The following is a 19,359-nucleotide window of genomic DNA, read 5'->3' as shown; positions in this document are numbered from 1 at the left end:
TCTCCCTGGGATCAGTTCTGCTCCATTGGCACCTTGGAGTTCATTGTCCCATTCCAGCTTTAGCTCAGGCAGTCCCACCCTGCTTGTTTTTCTCTCTCCAGCCCACGGTGTTTGTGCTCCTGGGCTGAGATTTGGATCATTTGTCCTTGGTGCCCAGCTGGAGCAGGAATTGTTTTGTCTCCCTGCTCTGTGCAGAGAGCTCACCATCCCATAATATGAAGCTCAGATCCACACACTAAAGCAGCTCAGAAACTGAAAAATATAAAAGCTAAACCTGAGGCATCACTTCAGCCAGGAGGGAACAAAATTTAAAATCCCAGCAAAATCCTGATGCACCTTCTCAAGTTTCTGTTCAGTGTTTTCAGGACAGGGTTCATCATTTATCCTAAAATTCTTCTTTCTTAGTGGGGTGGTGAAGCATTGGAAGCAGCATTTCACTGAGGACTTTTATCAACCCTGTTCCCACTTTCACCCCAGCAGCCTCTGGATTCTCCCAGGTGTGAAATTTCCCTTCCTAAATCCCCCTTAATCCATTTTTCCCTTTTTTTGGTGTTTTTTAGGCTCACTTGGAGGGGGTGTTGGATGAAGACACCGCTGCTGAGGGACTCCACACCTTCGGCCGCTCAGCCCCTGGCACTGAATATGTTTATCTCCATCTGTCACTTCCCGTAAGTTCCAGCAAAAAAAAAATCAGTTTATGGCGCTCTTCTGCACAAATATTTCCTTTTTTTCAACAGCAAATAGCTGCCCTATTTGAAAAAAAAAAATGGCCTATGTGAAAAAAATGTCAAGAGGTAAATTTTTGTCACTGCTTCTTCCATGTGCAGAGTTTTTGATAAGACTCAGAGTGGCTCCTGCCGACTGCCAGAGTGAAGGGGTGGTTTGGTTTTTTTTAATCAGCACTGAGATTTTGATTTTGATTTTATTACTTTTTCCTTATCCAGTCCTTAGGTGTGAAAAATGTATTTTCCTCCTTCAGTCAGCTGGAGGAAAAAAAAAAAAGTGTAAAACACCTGGAAATGCTGAATTCAGGAAGTTGAAGTGGTTGTGTCTTCTGTCCCTCCCTTTTCCACACAGCTTTTTTTTCCTGGTGTTTTTCCTGACTGCAGCTCTCTTTTTGTTGTTCCAAAATCTTTTTCTTTTTTTTTTTTGGCATTTTTCTCCATTTCTGGCTGCTCCAACATCACTTTTTGTAGATGTCACCTTGTCCTGCTGCAGCTGGAGGGACCTTGGGGCACCTTTCCTCTGCTGAGCTGAGTTATTAACCAGTTATTAAAATTATAATTACAATCCTTTCCTTTTTGCAGGGTCGTGGGTTGAGTGACATCAGCATTCTCTCTGGATACATTCACCTGCAGAAAATGGAGCTTTCCTCCAATAAAATTAATGGTATGGAGTAAATAAACTACAAATTCCTGGCTTGTGAAACAGTTTCAGATGAGAAATGCACTGGACCACAAAGTTTTAGTGTCCCAAAGCCTGGCTGACATTTTAATGGTGTCAAACATCCCACAAAATGTTTGATCTCCTCTAAAATACCCCAAATTCCACGGCCCATTAAGACCAGCAGATGTTTATCAATGAGAACGTGGAGTTTAAACCTCACTTTGTTTCCCAGAGATAAAATCCCAGCAGAAATGTCAAGGTGAAGCTGCAGATTCTGCAGGCAGCAGAATATTCAAGTGATGCTTGTTTTGGTTTTCCCAGCCTTGAGTTTTCCCTTGTCAGGGTTTTCCACGGATGACAAAAGGTAAAAAAAAAAAAAAAATATTACATTTTTTACATTTAGAAAGGTGCCAAATGGAGAGTGGGATGAATTCCACCAGCTGCTCCTTTTCTCTCATTATCTTTTTTTTTTTTTTTTTAATTTAACATCAAGTGGAATAAGCTGTGGTGGGGCAACCATATTATTTCAGTTGAGAGATGGAGTTCAAGAATAGCAGCACTTTTTTACAGCAGCTCCTCTCCCTGCTCATTTTAGTAAGAGATTTTTTTTTTTATTATTTTATTTTATTTTATTTTATTTTATTTTATTTTATTTTATTTTATTTTATTTTATATTTTATTTTATTTTTTTCTCTTGAGGCCAGCTATATACAGAGGAGAGATTTTTCCATAGCAACCACTCATTTCCTCGTGGCCTCAATGCTTTTCTCCACTAATTGATATCTCAGGCCAGAGTGAATCTGTCATTCTAGAGGTGGATGGAATAGAAAAATAAATTCTTTCTTAAAGGCAAGTCAGCTGGCATAATGAAAATTAAATGTCCAACTTGGATATTTATTCTCTGTAGTTGATAAATCTTTTTTTTTTTTTTTTTTTCCTTTAGGAGAAGGTGTAATAGATCTGATTTCTGCATTTTAGGAATCACTTTCTGAATGATGCCTATATATTATATTATATAATCATATATAATATAATATATATTTTATTATATTATTATATACATAATCATATAGCATATTTATATTATATGATTATATAAATATATATTATATATATTATAGGATTTTAAATATAATTATAATATATAATATAATATATAAAATTATAATATAATTTTATAATATATTATATATATTTTATAATTTTTATATATTTTATATTATTATATATAATTATATAATACATATAATTCTATATTAAATACTTTATTTTATCTATTTTATATATTTACTTATATATTTATATTAAATATATATTTTTATATAAGTATCTACATTATATATTATCTATTTATATAATGTGGATATATTATACATTATGTATTAAATTATATGCATTCTCTATATTATATGCCTTCTATATATCTTTATATATAATATATATTAAATATTTTATATATATATATTCTATTTTTATATATTAAATATGTATTATCTATTTCTGACTGTGCAGCTCCAAATTGACTCTTAATTGCCCCAGGATGTAATTAGCACATTTTGCTGTGATGATCTTTGCATTCAGGCACAGGATTTGACATTTTGTTTCCTTTCTAGATCTTTCCTGTATACATATAATTATATATTATATACTTTATTTTATCTATTTTATATATTTACTTATATATCTATATTAAATACATATTTTAAGTATATACATTATATATTATCTATTTATATAATGTAGATGTATTATACATTATGTATAATATATACATTATGTGCATTCTCTATATTGTATGCTTTCTATATATCTATATATATAATATGTATTAAATATTATATCTATTATATATAATTATATATAATTTAAAATATATAATTATATATATCTATTATATATATTATACATTCTATATATTCTATTTTTATATATTAAATATAAATATTTCTATATATGCATGTACATTATATGTATTATCTATTTCTGACTGTGCAGTTCCAAATTGACTCTTAATTGCCCCAGGATGTAATTAGCACATTTTGCTGTGATGATCTTTGCATTCAGGCACAGGATTTGACATTTTTTTCATTTCTAGATCTTTCCTGTGTCAGCCACATGCCTTATTTAGTAGAGCTGGATGCGTCCAAAAATCAACTGACCACATATTTCGATTTTAAAGCACCTAAAAACCTCAAGGTAAGTCTGAAAAAAAAAACCCAAACCAACATTTTAAAGTTTTAAATTCAAAACCATTTTCTGAATCGAAGTTAGATGTATTTGAGCATAGGCAAAATTCAATTTTTATTTCTTTTTAATTCTTCTTTCTCACCTCAATTCTCATTTTCCTTTTCTAAATGTTTGGGTCTGTCTTTTATTTTTGTCTTTTATTTTATTAAATTTTATTTTATTTATATTTATTTGACTTTTATTTCTGTTTCTATCCATTTATTTGCATTTTATTTACTGATTTTATTTTCTTCCACCCTGAATCCCTGCATGTGATGGGAAGGTGGAACAAACTCCCAGCCAGAGTAAGTGCTGAAGAAATAACCCCAAATTCCTCTTTTTTTTTTTTTCCCTTTAGGAAGTAGATTTTTCACACAATCAAATCCCAAAAATGAAAGATTTGTCAGCATACCACTCACTTACCAAACTCCTGCTGGATTGTATCCTTTGGGCCATCTTGAATGGGAGAAAATTGATTTTTTTTTGCTGTTTCTTCAAATAAATAACTGTTTTCTTTGCATTTCCCCCTTCATGTCCTTAGAACTGAGATGAAATTGTAATTCTGAGATTGAGCTTAATTTACTTAAACACTGATGGTTTTAAAATTGGGCATATTTGGGGGATTTTCCTGCTAGAGGAACACAAAAAACTCCTTTTTGTACCATGGAAAAGTGAAAAGGGGAGATGTCCCTTACAGAGGTTAATATTATTATTATTATTTTGATGCTTGTGTTTTAAACTTTATTTTTTCCTCATTCAAACTTTTGCCTAACTCCCCTCACCAAAGAGTCACATCCCTGGGGCAGAGTTTAACCTGATTTTGGGTAGATCCAGAGTCAGGCTCCTCTCACTTTGTCATGGTTTGACGCTGGCACAATGCCAGCGCCCTATGAAAATACAACTTACTAATTAAATGCTGTGAAATGTGATTAAGAATAGAGCAAAGCAGGCTAAACTTAATAATAAAAGAAAAAACTTTATTACACTATTACTACTACTACTATAAAAGGAAAAGAAAGGAAAGAAAAAAAAACACACAAAATTTGAAATGAAAACTTTTCAAAACATTTCTTTTTCCTCTACCTAACGCTATTAAACTCCAGCGAGACCTATTTGGATCTTTAATTAAGTTTTTACTCTTTAATATAATTAATATTGAGTCTATTGGGGAAGAGAGGAGTTTCCTTTGCAATTATAGACTCTCTTAGGAAACACAACTGCTACCTTTTGTGTTTCCAATGTTATACGTGGCACCGCCCAGACACACCGGCCAGTGTGACCCTCTTCTCTCTATGTCAGTGTTCTCACCACCGTGCATGGACAGAGACTGCTTATAGGGCCCCTTTAAGGATGCTTTGCCAAGGACCACCAGGAACAACAGTCTAGTATTATAATTTGGGATTAGAGTTTCCCCCATTTTCCCCTGGGGCTGAGGGTCTAAAAGACAGAGATCGCCTTCTCTTCTTCCTGAAGATGGAGGGCATCCTCACACCCTCCTCAGCTCTCTCTCTGTCCACTCCAAAACTGGTAGTTGCTGCAGAAGGTCTCTTGGTTTACCAATGCATCCCCCTAAAATGCAGTCTTTCTTGAAAGAAAGAGTGGTTTAGTCTATGGTAAATAAGCAGAGTCTAGCCAAAAAGCTACTTTATTATTTGCTCCTAACCTTTTTCTCTAAACATCTGAGGTTTCAAGCTGTCTTTCTTTTTTTTAAATTTAGGAGGAGTAATATTTTATAAAGCTTTCATTTTTTAGGAAGGGTTAAAAGTCTTAACTCTCAAGGATGGCTTTCTGCCCAGGCTCCAGCTTCCACAGCCCGTCTGGGCACTTTGCGGCCCCCCTGCTCTTTTCCTTCCCTGCGGCGAACTGTTGATAAAACTACTGAGTCTCTTTTTCTCTCTTGGGAGATAGAGAGACTCTGGGGGGGAACGGAGACATCCCAGATTTCTCCACCCTTCCATCTGCAGGAGCTGACCCAGCCGGTTCCGATCCTTTACCTCCTGGCCTACCTCTGCAGGCCGCATGGCTCCCCTCCCCCACCCAGCCTGGGCTGGGCAGGGGAGGTCTGTACCTCGCGATGACCGGAACCAAAGAAGGACGAGTCCTCCTGGGAATTCCGCTTTTAACCCCTCTGTGTTCTCAGAGGCGTGTCCACCTTCAATTGGTCACCTCAAGTGTCAGTATCTAAACCTGACTCCTGACTGGTGAACTTCTTCCTTCTGAAAAATTTTCTTTCCGTGTCAAACCATGACACACTTCATCCCCTGAAAGGAAAAATTGGAGCTGGATCTGTTGTCAAAAGTTCTTTTTTGGGGGATTTTGAGGTGTTGTGTTAATGCTGAAGTTTGCTGAGAGGAATTCTAATTACTTTTGCTGCTGTTTTTAACTGTAGTGTTAATTTAAAATACACTTTCTCCTCTCAGGACAGATGGCCAGGATATAACTGAAACTAAAATAAAATTATAACTCGAATAAAATTATAAAATTTTATTTATAAAATAATATTTATAAAATAGTAACTCAAATAATTTCTGTAGGAGCAGTGGGATTTAAACCCCTTCAGGAAAAATCCTTTCCTGTCCAGCTGCCCACCCCATAAACCCAATTTGTTAATTGATCACCTAATTACAGCTCAGGTTTTGTGTTCAGCTGTGGCAAGCACATTTCTCTCCCTCTCAGGATTTTTTTCATAGAGGAGCACAGAGGGAAGAAAGAGAAAACAATTTCTATTTCTGCTCCTTGTTTGTCCCTTGTGGAATGTGGTTGGAGAATTGTTTCCCTGGGGTGAGTGCTTGGTTGGGTTCTGGTGAGGATTGTTTGAGCCTGGTGGCCAATCCAACTCAATCCAATCCAACCCAACTCAATCCAATCCAACCCAACTCAATCCAATCCAATCCAACTCAACCCAATCCAACTCAACCCAATCCAACTCAACCCAATCCAACTCAACCCAATCCAACTCAACCCAATCCAACTCAACCCAATCCAACTCAACCCAATCCAACTCAACCCAATCCAACTCAACCCAATCCAACCCAACCCAATCCAACCCAACCCAACTCAACCCAATCCAACTCAACCCAATCCAACTCAACCCAACCCAATCCAACTCAACCCAATCCAACCCAACCCAATCCAACTCAACCCAATCCAACTCAACCCAACCCAATCCAACTCAACCCAATCCAACTCAACCCAATCCAACTCAATCCAATCCAACTCAATCCAATCCAACCCAATCCAATCCAACCCAATCCAATCCAACCCAATCCAATCCAACTCAATCCAATCCAACCCAATCCAATCCAACCCAACCCAATCCAATCTAATCCAACCCAACCCAATCCAACTCAACCCAACCCAATCCAACCCAACCCAATCCAATCTAATCCAACCCAATCCAATCCAACCCAACCCAATCCAATCCAACTCAATCCAATCCAACTCAATCCAATCCAACTCAATCCAATCCAACTCAATCCAATCCAACTCAATCCAATCCAATCCAACTCAATCCAATCCAACTCAACCCAATCCAATCCAACTCAACCCAATCCAATCCAACTCCATCCAACCCAATCCAACCCACCTGGGGCTGAGCTCTCAGAGAGGTTCACGAGTTGTGAGTGAGTTAGAGATGGTAGTTAGAAAAGTAGGTTTGTAGTTTGAGTATATCCTTTAAATAGTATATTAATGTGTTATAGCATAGTTATAATAAATAAATCATTCAGCCTCCTGAATCGAGTCAGACACCATCATTTCTCCCCACCGGGTCCTCCTGCATTTCCAACATTCAGCTGATTTTTCCCTGAAAGCCGTGCCCAGTCAATGAGATCCAGGAGATCCGGGGGCTGGAGCAGTGTCACAGCCTGGCCCAGCTGGGACTGTCCCACAACCGGCTCAGGGCCACCCGGGGGCTGCAGGACCTGCCCCTCCGGGACCTCAACCTGGTGAGGAACAAACGCTCCTGGAGGCGTTCCTGCTGCCTCCTGGCCACCAGCAGTGCCTTGGGAGGAATCAGAAATGGAATAGCATCAAGTTTAAAATAATTATATAGATGTATTATAGCATTATAGCTATAATTATAGAGTATATAGAATAAATATAAGAAATATAATATGAAAAATATAAGAAATATGAAAATACTATATATTATATAATTATATATAATTATATAATATATAATTATATATATATTATATGTATAATTATATATTATATACTTTATGTATATTTTATCTATTTTATCTATTTATTTATATATTTATATTAAATATATATTTTTATGTATGTATATAAATTATATATTATCTATTTCTATAATGTAGATATATTATACATTATGTATAATATATACTGTACATGCATTCTATATATTATATGCTTTCTATATATTATATACATTCTCTATATATAATACATGTTTAATATTATATATATTTTATATATATTCTCTACATTAAATATATATTTCTATATGTGTATATACATTATATGTGTTATCTATTTATATAATGTTGATATATTATACATTATATATAATATATATATTCTCTGCATTCTATATATTATAAGAATTCTATATATCTCTATGTATAATATATATTAAATATTTTATCTCATATCTATTATATCTACTATATAGAATAGATATTATATTTTTATATATGAAATATAAATATTTCTATATATGTGTATACATTATACATATTATCTATTTATATAATGTAGATATATTATGCATTATATACAATATATACATTATATGCATTCTGTATATCTCTATATATAGTATATATTAAATATTATATATATTATATCTATTATATATAATAGATATTGTATATATTATTAGCTTATAATAGATTTTAAATAAATTAAGTAGATTATAATAATTTTAAAAATTTTAAAATTATATTTTAATAACTTTTACATTTCTGTAATAAATAATACGTTATATATGTATATATTTATATTATAGATATAATATTAAATATATTATATATTCGTATAATAATTTTTATAGATATAATAAACATGAATATAATTACATAACAAATTATCAGAAATAGCTGCAATACTATACATTTTCAAAGTTATTAATACAACTGTTGCACAGAAACACAACCCAAACCTATTTTTACTGCAGTCCAGTGGCTCCAAAAGGAACAGGCTGCTCTTAAACAGCTTTTACTTTGTAAGAAGAAGTGGAAAATATTTAATTAGACCTGAAAAATAAGTGTCAAAAATCCTACACAGAACTTCTATTGGCTACATTAGTTTTAAGCACCCCCAGAAATATTTGAAGTGAATTAATCTCTTATCAGGAATAGAAATATTCTTTTCCAATACTTTTAAAAATTGTAAAGGTTTTTCTTCTATTCTGTAAAATATAGAAAATATCAAATCGGATTGGGCTTGGCTGCTGCAGTATTCAGGCAAGGTGTTCACATTTAGCCTGTTTTGAATAATATATTCAAATAATGTTAATAAAATTATATTTCAGATCTATGATACCTCCAGGAGCTCTCAGTGGCAATAAATTGGAATTTGTCTCATTTTTAGTGGGGAAGATTAACTCAGATTGGCCAAATTCCATGGAAATGTCCTGAAAGGAGCTCCAGGAGTCTGAGGATCTTTTTTCTTAATACTTTGATGCTTTTTTTCTCTCCAAATTTTGAGCCACAGCAAGTCCCTCCATCATTGTGTGCCTTGATTTCCTGGTTTGTTTAAAAATCTAACAGGAATTCCCTTGGGAATCTGCTCTCTCCAAAGTTGGGAAATAGTTAAATCTTATTAAATATGAAGCTCTTCCTCATTTGGGGTTCTTAGGTGATGATATCACTTTTAATTAGCCACGTGGAAATTTATGGAAATAGATTTTAGCAGAGCATTTTCTTTAAAAAAATAGAATTAATTAGAATAAAATGCAGTTCTTTTTATTGTTGTTATTTTTGGACCCTTAGGAATTTTCTGCTTTTAAAGGATGTATCACCAAATCCCTTTTGTCCACAGAATTTTCTGTGCACCTCTGGCCCAACATTTTACAGCTCTGAGCTGTACCCGATTAACCAGAGGTCTAACGAAGCTCAGGAGCAGCCTCCATGCTATTAATAACCTAATTAAACATTTAAAAGTCAGGAAAAATGTCAAGGACAGACAACTGGATTAATATGAGAGTCAGCTGGCTTATTTATTTCTACAGTTCCTAAATATTTATTAATAGGAGATGAGGCTTCCAAGCTCTTAGCACAAGGTGAGGCTGATGGAAAAATAAAATTTCCAAGGTTATGGAGGAAGAATCCCGTGGAGAAACCATCTGGGAATGTGTGGGACAGGGATGAGCACGGAGTTGTTATCCCTGCTTGGAGTTTGTGGCAGAAATGAGTCTCTGATTTGTGAGGCCCTGAGGAATGAAACCATCTGGAGGCCAGTTTGAAAAAACTCTGAGGGTTGGTTCTCAAAACTTTGGAGCGTTTCGTGTGGGAAAGTCTGGAAGAATTTGCAGGAAAATTGTTTTTTAAAAAATTATTATTTTTTAAACATTTCTGTGCTGTTGCTGACAGTGAATGGAGCCTTCACTTGATGTCCATTAATACAGATTTATGTATTCCAGAGAGATTTTGGTATCATATCAGGGAATCAGGGAATCATGGAATGGTTTGGGTTGAAAGGGACCTTCAAGGTCACCCAGTGCCACCCCATCCATGGCAGGGACACCTCCCACTGTCCCAGGCTGCTCCAGCCCCAGTGTCCAGCCTGTACTGGGACATTCCAGGGATCCAGGGGCAGCCCCAGCTGCTCTGGCAGTTCCAGCCCAGCCAGGAATTCCTCATTCCCAAAATCCCACTCCAATCTCCCTTCCCAGGGAATTCCCTCCATTCCCAGCTCTCCCAGCCTGGCATTGGATCCATCTCCTCTCCAAGAAATTCATGGACCCAGGGCCTTCACTTGGAATCTCAGGAAGCCATGAAGGGTCTCCCTTCCCTTTCCCTCTCTTTTCTGTCCCCATTTTCCATAAAAATCCCTCAGGATGGATCCTGAGTGTCCCAAATCCCAGAATCCTGGACCAGTTTGGGTGGGAAGGGACCTCAAATCCCATCCCATTCCAATCCCACCATCCCAGGCTGCTCCAGCCTTTCCTTGGACATTCCAGGGATCCAGGGGCAGCCCCAGCTGCTCTGGCAATCCCAGCCCAGCCAGGAATTCCTCATTCCCAAGATCCCATCCATGGCTGCCCTCTGGCAGTGGGAGCCATTCCCTGTGTCCTGTCCCTCCATTCTTTTCCCAAATTTCAGCTCTCCTGGAGACCCTTTGGGCCCTGGAATGTGCTGGAAGCTCTCCCTGGATCCTTCTCCTCTCCAGGGGAACATTCCCAACCCTCAGCCTGTCTCCTCTCCATCCTACCTTAATTTTTTCATTATTTATTCTGTAATCACAAGTGTAAATAGAGTCATGATTACAGAGGGAAATTCAATGTATTTATGTATATATATTCCATAATTTTCCATGCATCTCTGTGTTCTAAATTTTGAGCTGGATGGTGACAAGAGTGTTCTTGTGCCAATATCAGCTTTTAAAAAATGTTAGAGCTCTTTTTGTTGCTGTTCTCTCTTCAAGGTGAGTTGGAGATAAGCTAATCAGGAGAGAGTTGATTCCCTTTTTCCATGAGGAGGAATTTGATATATCAGGATGTGCATGAGGCTATTGCAGAAAGGCCTGTCTGTGACAGGATTCTTCATGAGAAAGGATCCTCAAATCCAACAAATAACTTTTTTTTTCCCCTCAGAAATGTTGTTTTCCATAGAGGTTTATCAGCAGGAATGCAACACATCAGGATGTGCATGAGGCTAATGCATAAAAGCCTATTTTTTACAGGATTCTCCCTGACAAAAAAATCCTCAAATCCAACAAATAACACTTTTTTCCCCCTGAGGAATTTTATCTTTCATAGAGGTTTATTTGCAGTTTCTCTGCTTTCATTCTTTTTCCTAGAGCTTTAACCAGATTGAGAAGGTGGATGGGCTGAAGAGTTTGAAATCTCTGCAGAGGGTGGATCTGTCCAACAATAAAATCAAGAGTCTGCAAGGCTTGGAGGAACACGACCTACTGGAGATGATCAACCTGGAGAATAACCAGGTACCAGACTGAGCTCAGTTCTTTTAACAGCACAGAATATTTTCATTTTTTAACACTCAGTTCCTTGAAGAGCTCCAAAAAATCCTCCAGCACTGCAAGAAATGAATATTAAAAAAGCTGAGATCTTTTCTTTTGGTGTTTTCCACATTGATTCCTGGTGTCCTCTAAGCCCTTATTTAATATCTGAGGTGGCTTTCTCTTCACTCAGCTCCCACTTTAGTGCTCTCACACATGAGAATTTACAGTGCTCCTCTGGCTGGGCCAGGCAGGGATGAGTTTGCAGATTTTCCATCTCGATTATTCCAGAGGATTTTTATTTACACCAGAGCTCTGCTGCTGCCGGGCCTCAGGGGGGGTTGTTAATATCTCTCAGCCCAATTTTGTGAGCACAGATTCTTCTGAGCTCTCAGCTGGAAACTCCCTGCAAGGCAGAACTGCAAGAACTCTGTTAAAAAGTGGATTTTGTTATGCAGCATAATTTTCTGTACTGGAAATACAATGGCACCATCCAACTCTTTTGAATTTTGAATGCCAAGCCAAATATTCACAATAATTTTGATATTGATCTTCCAGCATCCTTTACTGAAAAAAAAAATCAATTCATGAATCGCTTTGACATCAAAGACATGTGGGGAAAAAAGATAATCTAAGAAAACAAAAATATAAAGCAGCAGTGGAACATTTTCTGTCATTTTTTCCTCCTTGCAAGAGGATTTAATTCAAATCACTGTGCATTCTTTTTCTGCCTGTGTTCAGGTTGACATTTAAAGGTACCTCAATTGCAGCAGACAGGAAACTCTCTAATGATGTGGTTGTTATTAATATTAATAACACCATTTCCATCGCCTTATTTATGTTCTTTACAGCACAAAAAAAATCTTCATTTTACCTTATCAAAACTTGCCTCTTTGAATGATGTCATTGAAACTGCTTAATGATGTCTTCTTTAATAATTTAAAGGGGAGTTTTAATTAATTAACACATGGAGTTACTTCAGCTGAAGACCACTCAGAATGATCTTAAATTCTTGATTTTTTAAAAAAATGGGAACAACAGGTTCAGCTGCAAACGTGTCTCTTGTAAACATTCGGTGTTTTCAACTGTTGATGGCTGGAATTCTGGGAGTTATTTAAGAAATAAATCAAAACTGTCATCAAAACTGTCCTGGGTGGGGTTATTCTGATCTCAGAGGAAGTTTTGAGTAGGCTGTGGTTGAGATTTATATTTTTAGAGACTTTAAAAGGATTGAGTATGAATTAGGAAAATCCAGAGGCTTTTAGGTTCAGTTGGGCTTTCAGGATTTAAAAGGGGCTGTGAAAGAAATGGAGAGAGGCTTTTACATGGAAAAAACACAGACAGGAGAAAAGGGAGTGGTTCTACACTAAAAGAGGAGAGGTTTAGATTGGATTTGGGAATGAGGAATTCCTGGCTGGGCTGGGATTGCCAGAGCAGCTGGGGCTGCCCCTGGATCCCTGGAATGTCCAAGGAAGGACTGGAGCCCCCTGAGATCATGGCAGGTGTCCCTGGAATGAGCTTTGAGGTCCCTTCCCACCCAAACTGGTCCAGGATTCTGGGATTTGGGACACTCAGAATCCATCCCAAGGGATTTTTATGGAAAATGGGGATAGAAAAGAAAGGATAAGGGAAAGGAGACCCTTCATGGCTTCCTGAGATTCCAAGTGAAGGCCCTGGGTCCATGAATTTCTTGGAGAGGAGATGGATCCAATGTCAGGCTGGGAGAGCTGGGAATGTTCCCCTGGAGAGGAGAAGGATCCAGGGAGAGCTTCCAGCACATTCCAGGGCCTGAAGGGGCTCCAGGAGAGCTGCAGAGGGACTGGGGACAAGGCCTGCAGGGACAGGACACAGGGAATGGCTCCCACTGCCAGAGGGCAGCCATGGATGGGATCTTGGGAATGAGGAATTCCTGGCTGGGCTGGGATTGCCAGAGCAGCTGGGGCTGCCCCTGGATCCCTGGAATGTCCAAGGAAAGGCTGGACACTGGGGCTGGAGCCCCCTGGGACAGTGGGAGGTGTCCCTGCCATGGATGAGTTTGAAGATCCTTCCAACCTATTCCATGACGATTCTCTGATTCCATCTTTCAGCAGAAAACCAGGTTGGTTTGGGCCACACAAACCTTGATGAACCCCCATAACTGAGTGCCCAGCTTTGCTTTGTGCACAGCTGACACCCCAAATAGGCTGGATCCTCTGTACCCCCTGTTTTATCCCTCTGGACACATCCAAGGACAAAAATCCTGGTCCTTTTTTAGCCAAGTGCTGCAAGTTCTGTAGGATGAACTTGAACTTCAGTGAAATGAAACTCTTTGAAGGACTTTTTTTTTTTTTTTTTAAACTACCCAGCCATAGCATGATTTTAACTGCAGAATTGCCTCACTTGAGCACATCAGCACATAAAAAGCCAAATGTGTCAGGGGTTTGACATTTGAAGGAACTGGGAAAATGCAGGTGCTTGCAAATTGCTGTGTGGATCATCCTGCTGCTCCAGCTAACAGCCAGGTTGTCTCCTTTTGTGCCTGGAAGTGCCTCATTGAGTGCAGTTAACATGTAAACCCTTTTGTGATTTAGAATTACTTTTTTTATGCCCAAATTCGAAGAGCAGGCATTAAAATACTTCATTTCCCTTGCCTAGTTCTCATGGATTCTGTTGCCACCGATTTATGCTCTGTTTCTGTCCCTGCTCAGGTGGCTGAGGTCAGTGAGCTTAAATGGATTAAAGATCTGCCTCTCCTCAGGGATGTAAATCTTCTAAAAAACCCTCTACAGGTAAGAAAGAACCAAAAATTATAACCTAAACCTGATGGTTTGAATCATTTTAGCCCCAGTTTCTGTCTCTAGAAGTGGGCAGGTCATTTGTCCTGAGTGATCAAAGGCAATTCTATCCCAACCCTTGTGATTTCTAAATTTTGTGTGATTTTTACAGTCATTCCCAATATCAGAAAGAAGAAAAATATTAAGAGTTTAATTTTTTTCTTGTAATTGCCAGGTTTTATTGGCTTTTATGAGGCTGGTCTGTCATGGCACGCAATGAAATTAGCAGGAAAAATACCTGCAATAGACTATTCCTGATTTTCCATTATCTGAAAGGCTTTTCCTGCTGAGATGTCCTTCTCCTAAGCAAAGTCTGATAAATCCCTTTCCATTTTTGAATTCCCATCATGGCCTTTTGAATATTGTGGTTGCAAATTCTTGAACAACTCAGCTCTTGCTCCAGCAGCTGAGCTTGTGAAGGGTCAGTTTGGGCAGTGTGACACCCTTCAGGGTAAAAACACTTTAATTTTGCAATGTATAAAGGCAAATTTAATTCTAGTCGATTGGAATTAAATACTGGCTGGATGATATGAAGACTTTTTCCTCAAAATGGAAACTTTTTCTCTCAGGAAAAAGAGGGTTATTGGCTCTCTGCGATTTTCATGTTGCTCCAAGTCACAGAACTGGATCTCAAAAAGGTTTCAGTGGAAGAAAAGGTAAGAAAACATCATTTCATTTTGGAAGTTTTCGAAATAAATAATACAAAACCTGGGCTTGCAGTTGTAGCAAGCCTCTTCCCCCACAATCCTGCTTGACAGAAATTCTGTTGGGTTGGAAACTTCTACCTGCTGTGGTGTCTGAACTGGAATTTGGTTGCAGCATGTGCTGTTTGGGGCACATTTTGTGTTCATAAAGGGAAATTTCCATGTTTACTGGAAGGAGGAGATGATTCCATGAAAAGCATGGAAGGGAGAGGCAGGTGGATACTCTTTTTCCAGTCTCACCATTCCCAGGTGACTTCTCCCAGTCTCGTTTCTCCTGTGAAAAATGGAATTTTTGCTGCTCTGCAGTTTTGTTATGATATTTGCGAAATTCTAGGAAAATTCTTCCATATAATCTGGTGGAATACGCTATAAATATATGTGGATTATTATTATTACTATATTGACTCCAGCAGGCACTGAGATCAACCTTTGTACACCACACCCCATTTTGGTGCTGAATTAATTCACAACTGAGTAACCTGATAGAAAAATCCAGGTTTTAGTAATTCTGAAATTTGTCATCCATCCATCCATCATCCATCATCCATCCATCCATCCATCCTCCATCCATTCATCATCCATCCATCCATCATCCATCCATCCATCCATCATCCATCCATCATCCATCCATCATCCATCCATCCATCCATCCATCTATCCATCCATCTATCCATCCATCATCCATCCATCCATCTATCCATCCATCCATCCATCCACCCATCCATCATTCATCCATCATTCATCCATCATCCATCATCCATCATCCATCATCCATCCATCCACCATCCATCCATCCATCATCCATCCATCATCCATCCATCATCCATCCATTTATCCATCCATTTATCCATCCATTTATCCATCCATCCATCATCCATCATCCCTCCATCCATCCATCCATCCATCCATCCATCCATCCATCCATCCATCCATCATCCATCCATCACTCATCCATCATCCATCCATCCATCATCCATCCATCCATCATCCATCCATCCATCCATCATCCATCCATCCATCCATCCATCATCCATCCATCCATCCATCCATCATCCATCCACCATCCATCCACCATCCATCCACCATCCATCCACCATCCATCCATCCAAGAGTTTTCCACCTGGAAACAACTCCATCACTCATCCCCTTCCTTTTTCCCCCCTCTAAATTCTGGTCACAGGTGGCTGCTGTGAATGCAAAGGACCCTCCTCCAGAAGTTGTGGCTGCTGAAGATCACAGGACTCATCTTTTGTGCAACGCCCGGCAGCCCCAGGGCCTCCTGGACAGGTGAGTTCATTTCACAGCTGCTCCTGACGGTGCCACTCGAGTCAAGCAGAATTTTGTCACATCCACAGGGACATTTTTCCCGAGGAGAACTCCTGCTGGATCCTTCCAGCAGCCTGGAAACGAGGCAAATCTGATTTGGTTCAAATTGATGATGAAACAAAGCTCTTCATTCACCTCTAAACTCTGAGACAGATTGTCCACGGCTCCACTCCCTTTCCTCAATCTGTTGGAGCAGATGGGCATTTGCACCACGAATGGGAGATGCAAAATTCCTCCCTGTGCCAAAAAAAAAAACATAATAAATGGAAAAATCCCTGGAGAAAGCAGAGAGCTGCAAAACTCCTTCCCCTTTTACCCACGCCTTCTCTCCCCGCTGCTGGCATCCTGTCAGGATAAAACAATTTTATCTGGGGGTTTTGGGGCATATTTTTTATTCATAAAGGGAAATTTCCATGGTTTCCTGGAAGGAGGAGATGATTCCATGAAAAGCACGGAAGGGAGAGGCAGGTGGATGCTCTTTTTCCAGTCTCACCATTCCCAGGTGACTTCTCCCAGTCTCGTTTCTCCTGTGAAAAATGGAATTTTTGCTGCTCTGCAGCTTGGTTATGATATTTGAGAAATTATAGGAAAATTCTTCCACATAATCTGGTGGAATACACTATAAATATGTGTGAATTATTATTATTAATATTATTAATAATAATGATGATGATGATGATGATTTTTTTTCTGCAGTGGGCACTGAGATCAACCTTTGTACACCACACCCCATTTTGGTGCTGAATTAATTCACAACTGAGCAACCTGATGGAAAAATCCAGGATTTAGTAACTCAGAAATTTGTATTTTTATTGTGACTGTGTTTTCTGGGATCATCCACAACAAACAGGAGCCTTCCCAGTAGTGACAACAGCTCTGTGAATTCTTTTAAAAACAAAACCCCTAAAATTTATTTATTTATGTGAGGATGGAGATTTCTTAAAATAAAAACACAACATTGGCTTATTTTTCTTCTTAAAAAAAACCAAAAAAACCAAAAACAAAACCCTAAAGGCACAGATTTTTTTTTTCAGGGCTGTGTTTAAATATTTGGTTAGTGAATTTTGGATTGATGGAAAGAAGGAATTCTGCCTTCTGCCAGAGGAATCGTGCACACAAACACAAAAACATCAGCCCAGCCTTTGTGGGACTGCCCCAAAAATTGTTAATGATGCGTTGGCTGGTGCTCAGCTGGAAAGCACTCCAGAGTCATTAATGAAATCGTCCTAATGATTATTGCCCTTTCCACCCTAAAATGCTTTTTGGAACCAGATTGGGGGAGTTCATTTGCATCTCTCTTTCTCCATCAGGTTATAATTAATTCTGGGTTAGTGGTATCTTTATTATTGCAAATAAAACCTGAAAACAAAGCAAAAAGTTTTATTCTTGCCTTTCCTGCAGGCACAAAACATTGAATTTCCTATTCTTTTCTTAACTCACTCAATTTGTGATTTTATCTGTGATTATGTGGTAAAACACAAGTGAATATTATGGGTATTTTCCCCTCCTAGAGATGCAGGTGGCATTTGAAAATGTTGTTCAGAGTGAAAACAGCTACATGGAAACAGAAATTTAATTTAATCTCCAGTTTGTTGGGCTAGGTCAGGATGATTTTTGGTGCCTGGCTGTTGAGGAGGAACCCAATCAGAGAAGGACCAGAGCATGATTCTTTTTTGACAATTAAAAGAATTAATCATTAGAACAATTTACCAAGAGTTCTCCACAACTGGAAGGTTTTTAATTCAAATGGAATCTCATGGAACCCCAGGTATCGGTCTGGAAACGGGAATTCCAGCCCGATACTTGGGGAATTCCAAGTGGAATGAAGGGAAGGTGATTTAGATCATCAGAATAATCCCTTCTGGCATTACAATTAATAATCTTTCACAGCAGTGCCCACAAAGAAAAATAAATTTGAATAACGAGCCCAAAACTTTTCCAGAATCTTCTTCCAAGCCGTAGGAACCCCCAAAGTTTTTGTGTTGAGAACCAAGGAATTCTCAATGTGATGAAAGACAGGATTATGGAAATGTTCTCCTGATGAAATAATAAATCCTAGGAATGTAAGGGCACAGGGAAATGGGAATTTATTGAAGGAATTTGAATTTTAAGCATGATTTTGTGGAGTTACAATTCATTGGGACGTTATTGGGTGTAACACATCCTGGTGGAAGGAAAGGTTCCAGAGGAATTTTGCATTTTTCAAGCCTGAAACAGGAACCAACTTGGGGAATTCAAAGTGGAAAGAGGAGGAGGATGGTTGAGATCATCCAAATAATCCCTTCTGGCCTTAAAATTTATTAATCTTTCACAGCAGTGCCCACAAAGACAAAGAAAGTTGAATTAGGAGCCCAAGACTTTTCCAGAATCTTCTTCCAAGCTGTAGGAACCCCCAAAGTTTTTGTGTTGAGAACCAAGGAGTTCTCAATGTGATAAAAGACAGGATTATGGAAATGTTCTCCTGATGAAATCCTAAATCCCAGGAATCTCAGAACATGGGGAACTGGGAATTTATTGAAGAGAATTTGAATTTTGAGTGTGATCTGATCAAGGGATGATTTATTTGGTGTAACATTTCCTCATAGAAGGAAAGATGCCCGAGGAATTCTGCATTTTCCAAGCCTGGATCAGGTCCTGTGCTGGGAGAAGGAAAAAATTCTTTATTTTTAGGATTGGGGAGGCCTTGTCACAGGATTCCCCAAAAATTCCCCATCCCTGGAATTGTCCAGGCTGGATGGAGCTTGGAGCCCCCT

General features: G+C 38.2%; 1 protein-coding gene and 1 long non-coding RNA gene across 5 annotated transcripts in view; one reads left to right on the top strand and one right to left on the bottom strand.

The window, feature by feature from the left end:
* The window catches only part of LRGUK (leucine rich repeats and guanylate kinase domain containing), a 54,293-nt gene that overhangs the window by 1,836 nt on the left and 33,098 nt on the right, over positions 1-19,359 (top strand). For 3 of the 4 annotated variants that reach the window (XM_072918458.1, XM_072918463.1, XM_072918470.1), the window contains exons 2-10: positions 561-668; positions 1,308-1,389; positions 3,482-3,582; positions 3,971-4,052; positions 7,435-7,559; positions 11,605-11,748; positions 14,451-14,531; positions 15,146-15,232; positions 16,461-16,567. In XM_072918458.1, the coding sequence (XP_072774559.1) occupies positions 561-668; positions 1,308-1,389; positions 3,482-3,582; positions 3,971-4,052; positions 7,435-7,559; positions 11,605-11,748; positions 14,451-14,531; positions 15,146-15,232; positions 16,461-16,567 (917 nt within the window). The remainder of the gene's footprint in view (positions 1-560; positions 669-1,307; positions 1,390-3,481; positions 3,583-3,970; positions 4,053-7,434; positions 7,560-11,604; positions 11,749-14,450; positions 14,532-15,145; positions 15,233-16,460; positions 16,568-19,359) is intronic. The other variant, XM_072918475.1, reaches the window with a different exon arrangement.
* The window catches only part of LOC140680581 (uncharacterized), a 43,682-nt gene continuing 34,458 nt past the window's right edge, over positions 10,136-19,359 (bottom strand). Inside the window, exon 2 of the long non-coding RNA XR_012051926.1 lies at positions 10,136-10,699. This is a non-coding gene — a long non-coding RNA (uncharacterized lncRNA). The remainder of the gene's footprint in view (positions 10,700-19,359) is intronic.

This window comes from Taeniopygia guttata, chromosome 1A (assembly GCF_048771995.1).
Source record: "Taeniopygia guttata chromosome 1A, bTaeGut7.mat, whole genome shotgun sequence".
In the NCBI taxonomy this organism is placed as follows: domain Eukaryota; kingdom Metazoa; phylum Chordata; class Aves; order Passeriformes; family Estrildidae; genus Taeniopygia; species Taeniopygia guttata.
The sequence above is the reverse complement of the archived record's forward strand: the minus strand, read 5'-3'. Positions and strand labels throughout refer to the sequence as shown.